General features: G+C 41.2%; 2 protein-coding genes across 2 annotated transcripts in view; one reads left to right on the top strand and one right to left on the bottom strand.

Moving 5' to 3' along the window:
• The window catches only part of CC2D2A (coiled-coil and C2 domain containing 2A), a 54,658-nt gene extending 40,876 nt beyond the window's left edge, over positions 1-13,782 (top strand). The window contains exons 24-36 of the mRNA XM_069977426.1: positions 452-557; positions 972-1,081; positions 1,442-1,538; positions 1,650-1,748; positions 4,163-4,339; positions 6,272-6,475; positions 7,512-7,601; positions 7,856-7,969; positions 8,705-8,839; positions 8,986-9,108; positions 9,848-9,906; positions 11,153-11,330; positions 11,502-13,782. Coding sequence (XP_069833527.1) covers positions 452-557; positions 972-1,081; positions 1,442-1,538; positions 1,650-1,748; positions 4,163-4,339; positions 6,272-6,475; positions 7,512-7,601; positions 7,856-7,969; positions 8,705-8,839; positions 8,986-9,108; positions 9,848-9,906; positions 11,153-11,330; positions 11,502-11,690 — 1,681 coding nt within the window. The 3' untranslated portion in view covers positions 11,691-13,782. The remainder of the gene's footprint in view (positions 1-451; positions 558-971; positions 1,082-1,441; positions 1,539-1,649; positions 1,749-4,162; positions 4,340-6,271; positions 6,476-7,511; positions 7,602-7,855; positions 7,970-8,704; positions 8,840-8,985; positions 9,109-9,847; positions 9,907-11,152; positions 11,331-11,501) is intronic.
• Positions 13,783-17,739: 3,957 nt separating this feature from the next.
• The window catches only part of FBXL5 (F-box and leucine rich repeat protein 5), a 30,435-nt gene continuing 27,824 nt past the window's right edge, over positions 17,740-20,350 (bottom strand). The window contains exons 10-11 of the mRNA XM_069977428.1: positions 20,050-20,198; positions 17,740-18,027 (exon numbers count right to left, since the gene is read on the bottom strand). Coding sequence (XP_069833529.1) covers positions 17,951-18,027; positions 20,050-20,198 — 226 coding nt within the window. The 3' untranslated portion in view covers positions 17,740-17,950. The remainder of the gene's footprint in view (positions 18,028-20,049; positions 20,199-20,350) is intronic.

Raw genomic sequence — 20,350 nt, forward strand, 5'->3', positions numbered from 1 at the left:
ATAGGGGCAGCACTGGTTACTGATGGTGGTGTTTACTCAGAGGAATCCATTATATTTAAAGTGACGCTAACCTAAAATACTATCGCCTTCTTCTAATGGAATAGTTTAGTCTTTGCATCAGACAGGCTGGCTGCGGAGCTCATGGCTTCAATGCAGTCGTGGCTTCAGTCCACCTTGCTGTTTGAAAGGCATGTAGTGTTCATCCTGAGCTTGCTGATTCATGTATTTTCTTCCCACCAGTCGCTCTGTCCTGCTAATATTTAGGCACAATGAAGGGTATTGTGGGTGATTGTGTCACAGCCACATAAATGGCAAGGATTATAATAATATGGACATAATAAAAATTCACACAGTAGGAGAATAGTCAGCAGGGGTGCAGGACTATATAAGGTGAATTCAAGATATATTAATATATATCAAGTGTATTAATAGATATTTTTTTTCTTCCTAGCAAACCAGCGCAGCCCTCCAGATCAGCCAGATCCTTCAATGAGGTGTTCACAACGTCCGCCTCCCCTCAGGGGCAGGCCCAGTCACCCGAGTGGTCAGTGAACCAGGTACTGGGAATCATTTCCATCATTATTAAAGGGGTTTCCAGGATTAGAAAAACATAGCTGCCGCTTCCCAGACACAGCGCCAACAACAGAGGACTGGGGTGGTGCTGTGTTTTTGTTTTTTTTAAAGAAAGTATCTAATTCGACAAAGAATGGATACCACAGATTACAATTTCAATTAAGATGGATTTGTGTTCTGTATGGTGTAAAAAAAAAAAAAAAAAGATAGATTTGTGTTCAAGGCAGTCTGGGACTAGTTTACACCAGAATTGCAAGGAATTTCATAATGTTTGTAGAGGAACAAGTAGATTTATCTTGTATATGTTCATATCCCTATATTTGCAGGTGGCAGTATACCTGTATGGGCCCGTGTTGTACATAATAGAATATTCTCCATTGTATTTTATATGTTTTCAGGTGTTGGTGCGGCCATTTGTAGAAGTTTCCTTCCAGCGCACTGTATGCCAGACATCAACCGCTGATGGGCCAAACCCCAACTGGAACGAGGAACTGGAGCTTCCATTCAGGTAGGTGGCAGCAAAGAAAATCTATATGGAAAATGGGAGTAAACAGATGCAATTGTGTATTGCTCATATTTTAAAGAATCGCTTTGGGCATTGGAAGACTACATGTTTCTAGGATGAATTTGGACTTTCCATTACTGATTATGAGGACACCATTGATTGCAATGGAAGCTATTGTAATAAGGAGTATAACCTAGGCTAAATAATGTAGTCCCAGCTCACAGCTCAGGTCCTGGGTATTATCGCCAAGTAGTCCGTGCAGTGAATCTTTCAGTGGAGTTAGATTTACTTACTTTATAATTTAGCTTTGCTTCTACTGATCTGTTGCAGAACAATTTCTAACCCCCTTTTGCTTTCCTCTAGGGCCCCCAATGGTGACTACAGCACAGCCAGCTTACAGTCTGTGAAGGATGATGTCTTCATCAATGTCTTTGATGAAGTTTGCTTTGATATTTTAGAGGTAAGGGTTAAGCCTGGCTGTACCTACCAGCATCACCTCTAACACAAGGCAACGTATGATGGTGAAACCGACATTACAATAGTATATAGGTAATATATTGATATTTTGCAGGATGATCGTGAACGAGGAAGTGGAATCCATACAAGAGTGGAGAGACACTGGCTCGGATCCATCCGAATTCCATTTACCACAATCTATTTCCAGGCCAGGGTAAGGGCACTCACATAAATCTCACAAGAAACAATGGAATATGAAAGATTAAGGAGAAAAAGAGGAAATCCTGAAAAGTGAGATTGGGACACAGAGGTGTTGCCCTGAAGCTTAAACAATTAGACCTAAGTGTCCTCCTACACTTGCCGATCAGTAAGATTGGTGCTCATTGGCAGTACAAGGAACGATTAATCATGTGACTGGGCTACATGAACAATCACTGCATTGTTCCTGAGGCCATTTAAATATATCACTATTGGCCGCATGTCTCCGGTTTACACACAGAGATTTGCAGCCAATAGCGATAAATTTTGACACCTCACAAAACATGCGATCAGCCCAGGGGTTCACATTTTCCCTCTCCTCGGCTGATCGCCAACACTTTTACACAGGCTGATTGTTGTCCGAAATACGGATTCCTTTCAAATCCGAAACCACCTGCTCAAGGCTTTGGAGGTAGGTGGATGAATGTAATAATCGTAAAGATGATGGTGGTTGTCCTCCTCATCTTCCTCCTCCTCTTTTCTATCCCAGCATATTGGTCTTTTCATTGAGCTTAAGCGTCTCGCACTATAATCACAATAAGATAAAGCTTCAGTCATTGGTGATTCAGTAGGATCTTGATTTGGTAGACTATCCATATATTTTTCTTGAGGAACCTGAAGATGAAAGTAATGGACATTCTGCGGAGACACTTTCTCTGATCAACTGCGATTAAAATATACTAGAAAGATTTTTATTTTCAAGGTTGTTGATGGTCATAGAATTAATTTTGAAGTGTCACTGTGGTTTGGGAAAACTATTGCAAGTCAAAAGTTCTGATTGTACAAATGGGGAGAATGAGTGGGGAGAGGGCCATGCTGCAGCGCATCCTCTCCTTGCTCTGTGTAAGAAAAAAAAGATTTGGGCTTAGTAGACTTAAATTATGAGCCCGACTCCTTTTTTTCTAACACAAAGCCGGAGTGCACCGTGCTGGAACAAAGTCATTTTCTGGCTTGATCTCCCGATCAATATGGGTTTGAATACTCAGACCCGGACCGATCAAAGCTTTTGACTTGTCTCTATGACAGGTCAAAAGTTTTCCCAAACAACAGTGACACTTTAACACCTTTACAACAAACAATTGGATACAAAGCCGTATAAGTATTTTTATTATTTACTTCAGATAACATTTATTAAAATTAGGGGTTCCAGTCTGCAGGACAGTGATGTTGTAGCTGTGCAGTTTCTTATGTGCAATAGCGCCATTTAAGTGCAATATGGGAACCACTGTGTTCATATATGTGACGTTATGTGATATAGCTTTGCACATGTAGTACCAGTAATCTGATTGTGATATATATATATATAATATATATATATATATATATATATATATATATATATATATATATATATATATATATATATATATAGTGTGTGTGTGTGTGTAATGTATGTGAATAGTGATCTGGCAGCTCTAGCCTTGTTCACATGCTTACAGTCCCCACTGCCCTTGTAGTCTGCTTATTGTTTGGAGATTGCCTCTTTGTTCTAGTTTTAAAAGTTGTTATTTAAAGTAAATATATGGTAGCCCCCAAGTCACAATATTATTTGGTTCCAGGAAAACTATGGAAAACTGGTAACTGGTTCTAAAGCCCCCAAAATGTCACCTCAACATGAGAAAAAAATAAGAATTAAAGGAAAATAATCAGATAACTGGATAAATGGATAAAGCAAGTCCTTATATATAACAGTTAAAAAGAGCTATTGGAAACTGCAAATTACTTTCCATATAGAGGACCAAAGCGATTTCAGGTTCTGTACAGATCACACAGGGTGCCAGAAAAATAAAAGGAAGCCGTCCTAACCTGATGCCCAAAGGAGCAACTCATCCTGTCCCAGGTAAAGAGCAGCACAGGACATTACACTGGACTGTAGGGAGGAGATACTAGACAGCCAGTAACTGCAGGCACTTCACTAGTACTGGGATTTCACCAGTAAAATTGTCACTTTTATTGGTCCATCATCTAGTTATTCACATGTTCTGCAGATCCTGACTTTCCTATCCTACCATTGTATGTTGTAACCCGAGGCCATTGTAAGTAGAGGGACCACTGTAATAAAAATATTGATTTTATACGGCTTTGTATCCAATAGTTTGTTGTGGTTGTGCTTTATCTAGTGGATAGCTGTGTTACATTAGTTACAGACGGTCATGTGGTAATTGATAACCGTGAGAATATTTGCACGTCCGCTGGAACTCTTGTATATAATGACTTTAACACCTATGTTCAGACTCTATTTGTAGCGTAATATAATAATAAAACTGTGGCTTTTTTCCTCAATAAAATTAGAACATAAAAAGCAAAAATAATAACCTTTTATCTGTTATTATTTGGTTCCTTTTTCACAAAAAATTCCCTGCATTTCAGATTGATGGAACTTTCCGGATTGATGCCCCCCCTGTGCTGCTGGGATACAGCAAACAACGCAACCTGGGAAATGACGGTGGATATGAGTCAGTACGAAGCCTGAGCCAGGGGTCTTTTCTGACACTGTTCATCACCATTGAACCGCAGCTTGTACCTGGAGATCCTATTAGGGAGAAGGTATGGATGATGATATCATCATCTTCTACATAATACCTTGTGGTAACCATCAAGAATACTTTAGAAGAAGCTGCCATTTTCTTCCATGTTCTCCATTTTCTTCCACAATCTCTTTCACGGTTCTAGAGCCCTTATTACAGGAAGCGATTATTGGCCTTTACAGGCGATAATCGTCTCGTGTAATAGAAGACAACGATCCGAATAGCATCGATATGCCGCCGTCGCTCTGTGCAACAGGGCTGCCTGGACGATCTAGCGATCACTCGGGCAGCAACCCTGCAGCTCCCCATGCAAGCCCCCCCCCCAGCTCGTATACGCTCCCTGACGATTTGTGTAATAGTGCCGGCAGCAAGCGGGAAACGAGGATCAGGAGAGCAATGACCTGACAGGTCGGCGCTCATTTGGTCCTCTGAATCACCCCGTGGAATAGGGGCTTAGCTCTCAGACTTGTTTTTTGTTCTTCTAAAGTGTCCTGGTAGAAGTTTGTGTAGCATGGAGAAGTCAGAAGTGTAATTATGGGTCCATTCACCTGGGGAAAAGTTTCAGTATGCAGTATGCCACTCCTAAAGCCTAACTTAAGGCCCTGTTACACAAAGCGATTATCGTCCATTACAGCCGATAATCATCTTGTGTAATAGAAGTTAACTACCAGCGGACATGCACGATGTCGGCTGATCGTTGCCTTTCAACATGTTGAAAGCTCAGCGGTCATGATAGCAGCGATATACTGCAGTTGCTCCGTGTAAAAGGAGTGTCAGCAGCAGACCGTCGCTATCTTCTAGCAATCGCTCGGGCAGCCCCCCAGCTCTTACCCGCTCGCTGTCGACGCGTGTAATAGTGCCGGCAGCGAGCGGGGGACGAGGAGCAAGCGAGCACTGACCTGACAGGTCAAGAGAGAAGCAGAGCTGCTGTCAGAGGTCTGTGTGGTCACATGACAGCAATGGGGAAGGGGTGTGTGTTCAGCATGGACCAATCAGAAAGTGAGAATCACAGAGCTGTGCAGGAGGACAGTGACAGAAACCTCTCTATACAACAATGTGAATGGCACATAAGTGCAGGCACATTATAGCAGCAATGGAGAGGATGGGAAACACAAGGGCTGACAGAGACTGCAGGGCACAGTATAGCAGCACTCTCTGGGGAAAGAGGGGTTACAGCTATTAAGAGATTACCTCCACAGTCCTGTCTCCTGATGTAAGCCTCAGCCTGAAGTGGATCTGCTATAATTTGGAAGGTAAGGGAGACTTCCTGGGTCAGAGTACAGGGCTGTAGACCCGGCTATGCAGACCATGCACCTCCCCCCTCCCACCCAGTACATGAAGCTCTTAAACCAAAGCAATGCTCTTAAACAAAGTCACAATTTTGAAAACCGGTGAGCTCTTCTCACGAAAGGCTCTTAATCCTAAAACAAGGTACCACTGTGTGTGTGTGTGTGTATATATATAATATGTAATATGTATCATTTATATGGGGGGGGGGTGTACACTTTATATTGGTATATGTGTGTAAAGTATATTCATACACATTACACACATCTATAAATAAAACACATACTGCACACATATATCCATAGATATAAAATTACACACACACATCCATATAAATAACACACATACACATCACACACATATATCCTGACACATATATTCCTCTCCTACACTGTACAGTCACATCTCAGCACAGCAGGAAGCCATAGTGAGCAGAGGATGGGCTGCTGTCCTCTTCCTAAATTGCAGATTCAACCCCCTCCATCTCCAGTCTGTCGAGCAGAAGGGGACGGCAGGACCTGCTGGATCCTGTGCTCACCTCTCTATACCCCACCTTACTCTACCTGGGGCTGAGGAGCAGATATCAGCTCAACATTGAAATATGTATATATCTAGCACATGAATAATACAGTACATGAATGATAATAACATAAAACCTGTTCAGTTTGACAGTCGTGAAGACGAGAAGTTGCTTCAGGCCGCAGAGAAGTTCCAGATTGAAGCTGCCTTGAAGTTCCCCAGCCGGCAGTGCCTAACCACAGTTACTGACATCAATGGGACCACTGTGTTTGTGACACGATACGTCAAGGCCCTGAAGCCTCCACAGGAACTGCTCGATGCTGACCCCAATAATGTGCAGGCAACAAGTGTGAGTCATGTATATGTATGTGATCTATCTATATGTATATAAGCTTTAAAGGAGTTGTCCAGCAAAAATATTTTCTTTCAAATCAACTGCTGTCAGAAAGTTTTATATAGATTTGTAATTTACTTTTATTAAAAAATCTCAGGTCTTCCCATACTTATGAGCTGCTGTATGTTCTGCAGGAAGTGGTGTTTTATTTACATTCAGACAGTGCTCTCTGCGGACATCTCTGGCCGTCCAGAGCAGAAATAAATCCTCACAGAAAACCTCTCCCAGTCTAGACAGTTCCTATCTCGGCCAGAGATGTCAGCAGAGAGCACTGTGTCTGAATGTAAATTAAACAACATTACCTGCAGGACATACAGCAGCTGATAAGTATGGAAAGACTTGAGATTTTTAAATGGCAGTAAATTACAAATCTATATAACTTTCTGACACCAGTTGATTTTAAAAGAAAAAAAAATTTGGACAACCCCTTAAAGGGGATTGCACAAGATCAGAATTAAGTCTGCGTTTGTCTTATTCCAAAAACAGAAATGGCTCCACACCAATTGACTGGCTGTCTGGTATTGCAGCTCAAACTCATTACCTTGATTAGAGCTGACACACTAGACACAACACGGACAAGGGTGGCCCTGTTTTTAAGGAAAGCAGACATATATTTTTCGAATCCTTGACAACAGCTTTGGCTGTCTAGGCACAATGGTAATTGTAGTTATGCAACAACTTAAGGGTCGCAGGTCCTGCACCCCTGCCCTAGCTGTGTTGTGGGAAGGATTTACACCAGCTTGAATTTGCAGGGTGGTGTGCCATTATACTCAGTATCCCAGTGCCCATGCCAAGCTGGCATCCATTTATATCTATCTATCTATATCTAATATATATATATATATAATATATATATATATATATATATATATAATATATATATATATATATATATATATACATACATACATACATAGTGGGATTTGTGTTTTTTGAACAAGCTATCACAAACAGATCCCTACTCATATACTATGTAATATGTTCCAAACAGGAGCTGGTGGCGCGATATGTGTCTCTAATTCCCTTCCTGCCAGATAACGTATCGTTTGCCGGGATCTGTAATTTATGGAGTGCGTCAGATGTGAGTATACGGGAAGCTAAAGCATTATAAGATGGAGTGTACACTACTTTATATGGATGATAAGGTATCTCTGCCCAATAGCTGCATGTACATACTTTGTAGAATGTGCCCTGCTTTCTGGCATCTAGACCCAGTGCAGTGGTTGTGACCGGCCCCAGAAGCTTTAAGGAGTGTCACCACCACAGTCTGTGTGTGATATCTATTAGTTCTATTAGGGACTAGTGGTAATATAATTTATTCCTTATTCTTTACAGCAATTCCTTGACCTTCTGGCTGGAGATGAAGAAGAACATGCTGTGCTACTATGCAATTACTTCCTGGCCATGGGAAAGAAGGCTTGGATTGTTATAGGAAACGCCATTCCTGAGGTAGAGAGGGGGGCCCACAGTTATATAGACGTACCAGAGTGTATTGTAATAACTCTTAAATCACAGTGTGCAGTGTAATGCATAACCTAGTAGCTGATATAACCGCATGTGCTCTGAACAGGGAGGAGAACAAGCCACAGTCATAATGTTACAATATTCTCCATTAAAGGGGTATTCCACTCAAAGATAACTTTTCATATGTTGCTGCCCATGGTGAGACTAACAGTTCCTTTCATACTTGTTATTATCTATTCGGTCTCCTTCCCCTGCTTTCTGCTGAAGACAGAGAAAACTGTGTGTGAGCTTTTCTCTCCGTCTCACCCTCTTCACCTGGATAATGTAAACAAGTCCCTCTCTACAATTTTGTAGCAACTCTGTAATGCTGGGAGGGTTAATCACAGTGAGTTAATCAGCATCTTGACCTCAGATTAACCTTTAACAGCATTACAAAGAAGCTACAGATACAGCCTGCCAGGGACTTGTTTACATCAGACGTCTAGGTAGCGAGGGGGGAGACAGAAAAGCCCAAACACAGTTTTTTTTTGTTTTCATCAGAAAGCAGCAGCTCAGAACTGAGGAATGGAGACTGAATAGATAATAAGTACAGAATGATTTGTTAGTCTCGCCATAGGCAGCAACATCAAAACTAATTTATTAAAGCCTATACTGTGCATAAGTAGCACTTAAATAAATCTTGGACTTGATACGGTTGACAACCTTATTTTCTATTTTCAGGGCCCCACTACTTATGTGCTGACTGTAGAGCAAAACCAGTACATCATATGGAACCCAAGCAGTGGTCGCTTCTATGGTCAATATGACACATTTTGTCCATTACAAAGTGTTGGCTGCTTGATAAACGGGGATAATGTAAGTATCGTAGTAATGCAACGTGCAGCCAAAAAGCCATCAGAGTAGAATTCAAAGTGACTGTTGTGTGGTGGTTACATCATGTATCACCGCCATGTGACCACATTGACTATCATTAGATGTGACTTTTGTCTTTTCCCTTTTAGATATGGTTCAATGTCCAACAATATGACTCTCCTATGAGTATAAGCTTTGACACAAGTCGGCCTAAGTCGTGGAAGCCATTCTTCTCAAGAAGTAACCCGAATCCAGGACTGTCCAGTGTGCAGGTATTTCTGACTATAACCAATACCATGTCCCGTCTCCACAAAAATGGACTATTTTAGAAGTAAATATCTCCCCTTTGGTATGTATATCATTGAGCCCACAGTTAGGTGGTCCATGCTGCCATCATCATAATAATATCCCAATTTGTTTATTGCATTGGATGATGGTTTAGATCAGTGATGGTCAACATGTGGCTTCCAAGGTGCCGCAGATTTACAACTTCTAACACGCCTGTGAAAGCCTATGGCTGGGTTCACGCAGTGTGTTATATTTGCATTTTGAAACCATGTGTATTTTTGTTGTGGTTTTCCAGTGTGGATAGTGCACAATGCATTTTAAAGGTTTTTACCTGGTAAAACCAGACAGCATCACAGAATTTGTGGAAAGTTTTTTTTTTTTTTTTTTCTTCAAAACAAGATAAAATCCTGAAAAAAAATCTAGTGGTGGCTGTTGGACCTACCTTACAAAAGTGTATCACCAGGATCCTGTCAGTTCTGGTCATTAGACCTACAGTTGGGCCAGGACTGGTGGCCATAATACAGCCACAAAAATGTGGGAATTGGGTCTGTTAGGTGGACATTCATCTTTTGAGTATCCAAAATAAAAAAAATAAAAAATAAATCTTGAACAGTCCCTTTAACGATACTAAATTTCATGTGTAGGAGCTGTCATGTTACATCTGACTTCTGCATGTAATTACATAGCTTATAGCCTTCCTTCTAATACCTGTTTTTTCTGTAGCCGGAGGAATTAATTTATCAGCGTGCCGATAAGACAGCGGCCACAGAACTGCAGGACAGGTAACATAATAAGATGAGCCGGATGGATGACTGGGAAACTGGATACGGAGCCTGTTACATGGCTTGATTATCTTTAAGCAAGGGCTATAGTTTGTGTGTGTGTGTGTGTGTGTGTGTATATATATATATATATATATATTGCATAAGAACACTGCAGAGACACCATCACATGTCTCGACGTCAGTGAACTAGCCAGACCTTCCCTCCGGGAAGGAACAACCAAGCCAAAGGCGTTCTCCAGTCAAGGAAACCACCTCAGCAAAGTATCCATCCACAGACAGCTGTTTCAGGGTTTTTGCCCCTCATCAGTGTGGAGTAGGTTTCTGGCTAGTGGGAGCAATGACTAGTAAGTGCATGCAAAAGAACCCTGGTTGACCTCAGGGAGATCAACCAAAACACCGCAGAGTGTCTCTGCTGTGTTTTGGTTGATCTCCCTGAGGTCAACCAAGGGAAGGGAAGGTCTGGCTAGTTAACTGACATCGAGACGTGATGGTGTCTCTGCAGTGTTCTTTTGCATATTTGATTTCCCAGGGGGCAATGTTCTAGAATACACTGACGTTGAGACATGTGATGGTGTCTCTGCGGTGTTTTGGTTGATCTCCCTGAGGTCAACCAGCGTCCTTTTGTGTATGTATGTATGTATATGTGTGTGTATGTATATGTGTATATATGTGTGTGTATGTATATATGTATGTATTATGCGCAGCAAGGGCTGTGCAGATAGATATATATATATATATATTATATATATATATATAGCTATATATTAGCGATATCCGCACAGCCCTTGCTAACTATATCGATAGATCTATCTATATCGATATCGAGATATAATTACCTCTCCACACTCGTTTCCTCCTGCCTGTTCTCTGCAGCCACCACTGAAGCTTCTAAAACCCTTCTGTGCAGTGACGGGCCGATCAGTCAAGCACTGGCCGTGACGTTGTCCCATCTGGGTCAGTGAATCGCTGAGCGGCCTGAGACTGCTTTAGAAGCTTCAGCGGCGCCTGTGGGTAAGCGGAGAACAGGCAGGATGACACTGTGGAGCGTGGAGATAGAGGCCTGTGTCGCCCCTTACTGCTGCCAATGCAAAATGTACTTATATTACATATTATTATAACTTCACTAAAGCAATGTATTAAAAATAACAAAAAACTAATAAACACTCCAGAGTACCCCTTTAAGGGCAGACTTGGGGGGGGGGGGAATCACTGTGACCAGATGAGTATTTAGTGTTTGTTGACAGGATTGAAAAGCTACTGAAAGAGAAGATCATGGAGTGGAGACCGAGACACCCCACCCGCTGGAACAGATACTGCACATCCACTCTCCGCAATTTCCTTCCTTTACTGGAACAGAACCAAGGCAAAGACGTGGAGGAAGATCATCGGGCAGAACTGCTGAGACAGCTGGGAGATTATAGGGTACATCATATCATCTATATACACTTGCCTATGAGCAGGGTGGGGGAAAGGCATGTCTATTAACCAGAGCAGAGAAACTAGAGCTGTGGAGGAACTGTAGCATCTATTGAAATCAGTTTTATTTGCATATTTTTCTACTCACACGTTTTGTCTTTTTTTTTTTCCTTCTAGTTTTCGGGATTCCCAATCAACATGGCCTTTTCTGATGTGAGGCCGCTCATAGAGGCTGTGTACAGCACCGGCGTTCACAACAATGAGGTTCCCAACGTGGAGTTTGCCCTGGCTGTGTATGTTCACCCCTATCCCAAGAGCATCTACTCAGTATGGATATATGTTGCGTCTCTTATTCGGAACAAATAAGCATGATGATGAGTCGTGATGGACCCCCAACAATCTCTATACACACCTGGGTAGGGTCCTGCTGCTTCTCAGGCATCATGACGTTTGGCAGGAATACCAGATCATGTCAGGTGAAATGTACACGTATCCACACTTGAATAAGACAATTCTGCAGTACCGAGCACCGCCACTACTAATAGTACAGCGCTGCAGCTCCCAGTGCTAATGAGAGCTGACTGGCCGCAAAGCTGCTTCCCTGCTAATCTAGGCCTTTTAAATTTATATAGAGAGAAAAAGGTTTCTAGAAGTATTTCTGCAGAAAACAAGCACAGCACAGGAAGCAAGCGCAATATTCAATACATTGGCATTAAATAAGGATAATGAGATAAAACTGCCCCAGGCCACCACCAGTAGAGGCATACTTTGGGTTTAGAAGGGGTTACTCAAGGATTAAAATCTAATCTGATCCATAGCACCCCCACACACAAATTACAGGGTTTCTCTTGTCCTCCCCATGTCCTTATAGTCAATGAAGCTGTGTACTCTCATCTATCAAGTACATGGAGCAGCGATATGGATCCATTTAGCGCATATGAAAGAGCTTGTCCTGGTACACATTAGACAAAGTGTGAACTTTGCATTTATAAGTGGTGATAGAATGAAGGTAACATTGGAAAAATGCCACCATAATATTGTTGTGTAGCAATATAGGTGTTCAGTTTATGTGATCCAGGACACACATTTCCTATGGGGCTGCAGTGCATTGTTCAGCCTAATCTACACCAAAGACAATCTATGTAGACTTCCAATGATTTAGTCATAATAATGGACATTTTTTAATTAGTTTCATTGCATTTATATCATGATCTATTTAAATGAATAGGGTGGCTTTAGTAAGATTTTGTGTTGTCACAATCAAAGGCTGGTCATTTTCTATTGCTGTAGCTAGATGTCTGCCTTTGAAGTCTGTGCCACTCCAATCTGGGTGTCTGGAAAAGCTGGATCCAGTCCTGGGCAACTTCTGGATGCAGCTTTCCAGGCACCCGAGGAGGAGCGGCACAGACTTCAAAGGCATCCGGTTGATGGGCAGATTGCCGAGCTAACAAAGGATTGGCTTCATTTGTACTGTAAATTCGCTCATCTCTAGCTGTAACCATTGGAAGGCTTATTTCTTGGAGTATGAGTTGCATTTTTTAAGGAGAACTTATTTTGGGTACATTTATATTATTGCTTTATTTTTATGCCATTCACCATACTAGAAACTACATCCAAAACTGTATACATGTAATGACACTATCCACACCTTTATTGTAGCTATTCAAGGCTGCAATCACCTCAAATGTTTTTTATTGTTCCTCTTAAGTGGTAGAGGTGCAGCCCAGGTACTTCAGTGTTCTGGCCAAGCCTCTGACACTTCAGAGCATAGGGTTCATGAACGAAAGGTTAAACCCCAATTTGATCATGGTGGCGTTAGTCCCGGGAACCTAGAAAAGTCTTTAGTACTATCTGGTATACAAAAGTTGCTGTTAAAGCGCACTAAGTCCCAAAAACACAGGTCATAATGTATTAGTACATGGGAGTATGCTAAATAAGTTTACAATGATAAAAAAAAAAAAAACAATCCATGGGCTTTTAAAAAGGAAATACAAAATGTTTTTGTTTTTTTTTTATATATGAAGTTTTAATGTTAAGATTTTTTATTTTATTTTTTTAACCAGAAACAGCACCACTCTTGCCCTCTGTTTGGGTGTGGGTTTTGCAGCTCTGTTACACTGAAGTGAATGGAACAGTTGTAATACCACATACAACCTGAGGACAGAGGTGACGCGTTTTAATTATTTTCTCCTAAATAAAACAACGCCTTATACACCCAAATATTAATTATAGCTGCTGAAATGTAAAGGTCATTAAGGGGTTAAGTAATTGCACTAAATGAATGCATATGGTACATAAAACAAGGTGAAAGTTTTTTTTAATACAATACAATGTCCTCCAAAGATCAGGTTGTTGTCTTTTTACTGTTTTTAATACTTTTTTTTTAATTGTAAATAGATATTTATTACAATTGTATTTTTATATATTATTGGACAAATAAATTAATGGTTTATGGCAAGTGGTTTGTTTGTAGTGACTACATATACAGTGCAACATATGGTTACTATCTAGCTTGTGTGTGATATATATTACAGTGCTCATAGACATAAATTGAGGCATTGACTGACCCACCAAATGCTGAAAAACCATTTTACGTTTTGCATTCCTGAAAATTTAGGGCACCAACGTGTGCACAGAACTGCAGTTACCCTAAGGCTATCTTTATAGAATATGTTGACATATATTACTATTGTAAGTGTCCGAGAGGCAAAGCTCCCCTTAAGGGGTTTCTCATCAACTAAACTTTTGATGATGACACTGAGAGAGTGTGGAAAGGTAAGAATAGCCTATCTGTTATGTTCTCCTCCAGGCCAGCAACATATTCAAAATTTTACAATGAGCAGAATACCCCTTGACCGGGCTAATTTTCGTATTTTCCTCCTTGTGCTTAAAAGGCCATAGCACTTGCATTTTTACACCTAGAAACCCACATGAGCCCTTATTTATTAAATCACTAAGATGATCGCTATGATGTGTTCTTTCTATCGGTACCTTGATTGCACATATGTGACTTTTTGATCGCTTTTTATTACAATTTTTCTGGATTTGATGCGACCAAAAATGTGCAATTTTGCACTTTGGGATTTTTTTGCGCTTACGCTGTTTACCTTGCGAGATCAGGAATGTGATACATTTTTATATAATATTATATATATATATATATATATATATATATATATATATATATATATATATATATATATAATATGTATGTGTGTGTATATGTATATACTCATATACTAGAAGCCCTCCTGGGAGACTTCTAGTATAAGCACACTGATCTCTTGAGATCTATGCCAAAAGCAATAGAATGCCGAGCCGGGATCAGCGCCATTACAGCACAGACACCGTCCGGCACCAGACACTGAGATCGCTCCTCCGTAACAACGTCATGGGGGGGAGGGGCGCGATCTTCCCACTAGACCACCAGGGAACAATTTTGACAGCTGCATCTGAAGACTTAATTAGCGGGCATGGCGATCGGACCTTGCCCACTAATGGCCGTGGTCCCGGGCTACATGCCGCACCTGGGACCACGGTGGTTCAGAGCAGGGTCGACGCGTGGTCCCGCTCTGAACTCCCCCACCCGCGTGAGGACGTACAGTTACATCCTTGTGCAGGAAGGGGTTAAAAGCAGGGATGGGGATGGCTCTCCAGCTGTTGCATTTACCATCATGCCTGGAAAGCCAAAAGTTTTAGATGTCCAGAAATGATAGAAATTGTAGTTTTGCATCAGATGGAAGGCCAAAGGTTCCCCATCCCTGCCCTAAAATGAAGCATGTAAATCAAGTTATGTAGATCCTCAATGATTTTGTCTCACTGGGGGGGAAAAAAGTTTGATTTTGCTATTTCATTCCAGTAAAAGCTAACAGGACACATCAATAACCGATTCTCCAGTGTTGGGTCCAGCATCACCAAGGGTGTAATGTGTCCTGTGATGCAATAACACCATTCTATGACTTCCTCCAAGCCAAGCTTAACCTCATTTCCAGGCTTGTAATCAGATTGTGCTGAGCTCTTAATGACTGTGAGATCATGGTTTGGCAGGTTACACTGTTACCTCCATGTAGAGACCATGAAATGTAATCTCACATCGATCTATAAACAGTATTTTGTATCCCATCTTCATAATTCACATCCAAGGCTGAAGGATTTGTTTTCGGATTTCTACAATTAGTCAGTGTTTCTAAAGGTGAATGCACACAGGACTAAACTGCTGCAGGTTTTTCATGCAGGCATACAGAAATAATGTGCACTCTCTTTTGCAGTTTATTGGGCATTTTCACTGGAGATTTCATGACTAAATATAGCAGGGGTTAAATCTAGTCCATCAAAAGCCATTTTGCTGCAAATTACCTGACTCTTACACACTTTTCTATAATAGTCTGCTCTGTACAGACACCAAACCAGGACAACACTGAGGAGTAAAGTTGGGCAAAATACTTCAGATGGGCCTCTCATATAGGACTGTATCATAGTATGCTCTGTACTGGCAATGACAAGTAACATGCTCTAGCATCTCTCCTAGAGATAAGCGAATTTACAGTAATAATGAAGCAAAGCACTTTTTTTTTTTTTTTTTTTTTTTATAGCTACAATCCGTTCATCAGCCGGCTGCCTTATAACTGACTGCCGCTCCTCTCTGGGTGCTGGGAAAAGCATCATAGACGGCAGTCTGTATAATGAGGGTAGAAAGTGCTGCTAAGATGTTTGTCCAGTAAATTCTGTAGGGACAGTAAGATCACCATGCTCCTAGGTCTTTAGGGGGTATTCCTGGTATGCGGTGATTAGTCTCTACTAGAGATGAGCGGGTTCGAGTCGATCCGAGCGTTCGGCATTTGATTAGCTGGGGCTGCTGAACTCGGATAAAGCTCTAAGGTTGTTTGGAACACATGGATACAGCTAATGACTATATCCATGATTTCCACATAGCCTTAGGGCTTTATCCAACTTCACCAGCCACCGCTAATCAAATGCTGAAAGTTCAGGTTCGGATCGACTCGAGCATGCTCCAGGTTCGCTCATCTCTAGTCTCTACCAAAGAGGGACAGGTTCCCTACAACTACTGTCTGGTCTTGGGTCTGACAAGTCATGCAGATGGCAGGATGTGTCTATCACTTACCTATTGGGTGACGACCAGCTGGTGGAGGCAGTATGATGTTCTGCTGGGACATTTTTAGGTCCTTGCATTAATGTAGATGGTACTGTGACATATCACTTACCTTAAGATTGTGTAACCCCCACCCCTTGCCACAGCAGCTTCTATGTCCCGCAACACTGGGAAAAATCATCCAGGAATGGTTTGAGGAATAAGCAAGATTAAGGTGGTGACTTCATTACTATATTTCTCAGAATTTAATCTGATCGATCATTTGTGGGCTCAAATCGATCATCGGCTATTCTAGAAAAACAAGTCTGATCCGTGGAGGCTGTGCCTTACAACTTACATGACTTAAAGGGGTTATCCAGGATAAGAAAAAAGCCAGATGCTTCTAGCGAAAACAGCACGGCAGGATGTGTAGGGCATTACAGTTAGTCTCCATTCACTTTAATAGAACCAAGCTGCAAAACTCAGACCTAAACTGAGGACAGAAGCAGTGCTGTTACTGGAAGAAAGCGGCCATGTTTTATCAAGCCTGGAAAACTCCTTTGGGAACAAAGCAGGGAAAGGCGAATGTTTTATTATAATCACTGCCACGAATAATGATCGTTATTTGTGTCTGTCAGTATTAATAGACTAGCACCTTTTCCCGATAAATAACAGACTATTCCCATAGTGGAAACATAGCCACACATATTAAATGGTCAACTGCTCCAAATAAAATCAGCAGTTTCAGCAAACATTCATTTAAAGGGAAACTCCAGATATAGATAAAAAGCCGATTATTTGAATGACACTTCTATATAACTTTTCATGGACATTTAAATAATCAGTAAAGATCCAGAGTTCCCCTTTAATGTACATATAAGTATGTGCAATGTAAGAAGGTATACAGAGAATGGTGAACTACTGAAGTGTATAGTCATTATATAGTTACATAACTTTATGCTTATGTGCTTTGAAGGAGGAAAAAAACTGCTGTAGAAAGAATAATAGCAATAAAAACATAATAATACAGCTATTATAAGGCTGCAAGCCGCAGCATGTAAATCACTGAACATGCAATAACCAACAGCTGCCAAAGTCCCAGGACACCGACATTAAAAATACCTCCACTTACAGGAACCTTCTCATGTCATAGCTACACATCAGGAGGGGTCCCTGGGGGTGTTCGTCAACAGACCGTGAGCTACGATACATGGGGATATGTAGAAGAATAAGACCATGTATGAAGAGGATAAAAGCACAGATACTTCATCACAGCATCACTCATAAAACAATTCAATTGCAATAATAAACAGCAAAACAAAGATAAAGGATTTCAAACAATGAAGTTTTATTAAGCGAAAACTGTGACTACACTAGACAGCTTGCTCAAGAACTAGGATGTATGCTGCTCAATTTCTCAAGGAAAAAACTCCATAAGGATCCCAAAACAGGTTATACACACAGCGTGTGATAAAAAGGTAAAGTGCATGAAAGAAATGGCTGCTCAGATGAGTGGGGGGAGTCAGAAAAGAACTGATCATTCACCAGATCGGCAGCAGGCCCGAAAACCGCACTGCAGATTCTGGCATCCGCTGGCCGTGTCAGCATGAGGACCTGCATGAGAACACAATGGCGGTGAACACAGACAGTCAGTACGGGTACATAAGGCAAGAATCAGCAAAAACACAAGATGCTTGAATGCTCCATACATTGCTAAGGACACCAGTGAAGGGATTAGTCTTGGTTTTTGTGGGTTTTAGACAAAGAATCTGCAGCACAAACCTAAGAGTATGCACATAAGCTATAATGTACTCAGACATATTTTCACTTTAAGGGTACAAACCCACACACCGTATACACAGCAGATACGCAACAAATACGCAGCAAATACGCAGCAGATTTGTTGGTACAGATTTGATGCTGTGTTCAGTTATTTAGATATAATCTGCTGCGTTTTTGCTGCGTGTTTGCTGCGTATCGCAGCAGTAAATACGCTGCTTATACGGCGTGTGGATTTATACCCTAAGGGTATAAACCCACACACCGTATACACAGCGTATTTACTGCTGCGATACGCAACAAAAACGCAACAAAAACGCAGCAGATTAGATCTAAATAACTGAACACAGCATCAAATCTTCACCATCAAACTGCTGCGTATTTGCTGCGTTTTTGTTGCGTATTTGCTGCGTATACGGTGTGTGGGTTTATACCCTTAGGGTATAAACCCACACACCGTATACGCAGCGTATTTACTGCTGCGATACGCAGCAAATATGCAGCAAATACGCAGCAAATACGCAGCAGATTAGATCTAAATAACTGAACACAGCATCAAATCTTCACCATCAAATCTGCTGCGTATTTGTTGTGTATCTGCTGCGTATACGGTGTGTGGGTTTGTACCCTTAGGGTACAAACCCACTTGACGTATTTGCTGCGTGAATCTGTCTTAAAAATAAGCAGGCAAATTGCAGGTTGGCTTTATACAATTGTTCTGCGTTAAAATACGCAATTGCGTATTTTTGAAGCGTGAAGCTTGTTGTTAGCAAAGCATCAGTTGTTAACAACCTGTGCGAAAAACGCATGTAGCTTCACGCTTCAAAAATACGCAATTGCGTATTTTAACACAGAACAATTGTTTAAAGCCAACCAGCGTTTTGCCTGCTTATTTTTAAGACTGATTCACGCAGCAAATACGTCAAGTGGGTTTGTACCCTAAGGCTGGGTTCACACACAGTATAATTCAGGCTGTATTTGGTCATGTCAGATCCTCATTGCAACCAAAACCAGGAGTGGATTGAAAGCACAGAAAGGCTATGATCACACAATGTTGTAATTGAGTGGATGGCCACCATATAACGATAAATAACTGCCATTATTTCAATACAACGGCCGTTGTTTTAAAATAACAGCAAATATTTGTCATTAAATGACGGCCATCCAATCAATTTAAGCATTATGTGATCATAGCCTTTCTGTGCTTTCAATCCACTCCTGGTTTTGGTTGCAATGAGGACCTGACATGACCAAATACTGCCTGAATTATACTGTGTGTGAACCCAGCCTTAGGGTGTGTTCACACGTACAGGATTTGCAGCAGAATCAGCGCCATCAGATCTACTGCAAATCCTGTACATGTAAACGCACCCTAAAGGGTTATACAAGCACCATGACAGCTGCTGGGAAAGCTTTATAGCTTTCTGTATACAACTGTATACAGAACTTACCTGTAGCAGATGACAGTCCAAACATGCCCATACATTCCTAAACACTGTTACTAGCACGTAATACTATATAAACCTTTTAGCCAGATAATTTCCAGACAGCGTAAACTACATTATAGGTAAAGATAACTGTGCACAATGGAGTGAAATTTTTGGGGCTATCCAAGATTAAAAAGAAACATGTCAACTTTCTTCCACAAACAGTGCCACCCCAGGTTCCATGCGGTATTACAACATGACTCCATCACTGTAATGAAAATTAGTTGCAATAGCACATGCAAACTGAGGAAGGGAGTGGCACCGTTTCTAGAAGAAATCAGCTGTATTTTTCTACTTCTGTATAATCCCTTTAAACTTGTGCCAGTTTCCTGAGGGATTCTGAATGCACAAAACACACAATCTACGTTACCATTAATGTTGTCACAGTAGTAGAAGTGTTCATCATTTAGAGAGGGACATGCAGACACTAAATCCTGTAAGCCTGATCCAGTCACATTAAGACATCCAGAGAGATTTAGGTGTTCTAGGTAGGGTAGTCCTCCGCCTATGGTCAACGCCCTGTAATAAACCCAACACATCATTATCAGGATTTCATCATGATATCATCCTTATATGAGAAGCGCTGGGCACTTTGCTGTCCCTATACTTGCCGAATAGACATGTCAGCCAATCCAACTGTGCATAAATGACAGCTGGGAGACAGGTGTGTG

Source organism: Dendropsophus ebraccatus, chromosome 7 (assembly GCF_027789765.1).
Source record: "Dendropsophus ebraccatus isolate aDenEbr1 chromosome 7, aDenEbr1.pat, whole genome shotgun sequence".
In the NCBI taxonomy this organism is placed as follows: domain Eukaryota; kingdom Metazoa; phylum Chordata; class Amphibia; order Anura; family Hylidae; genus Dendropsophus; species Dendropsophus ebraccatus.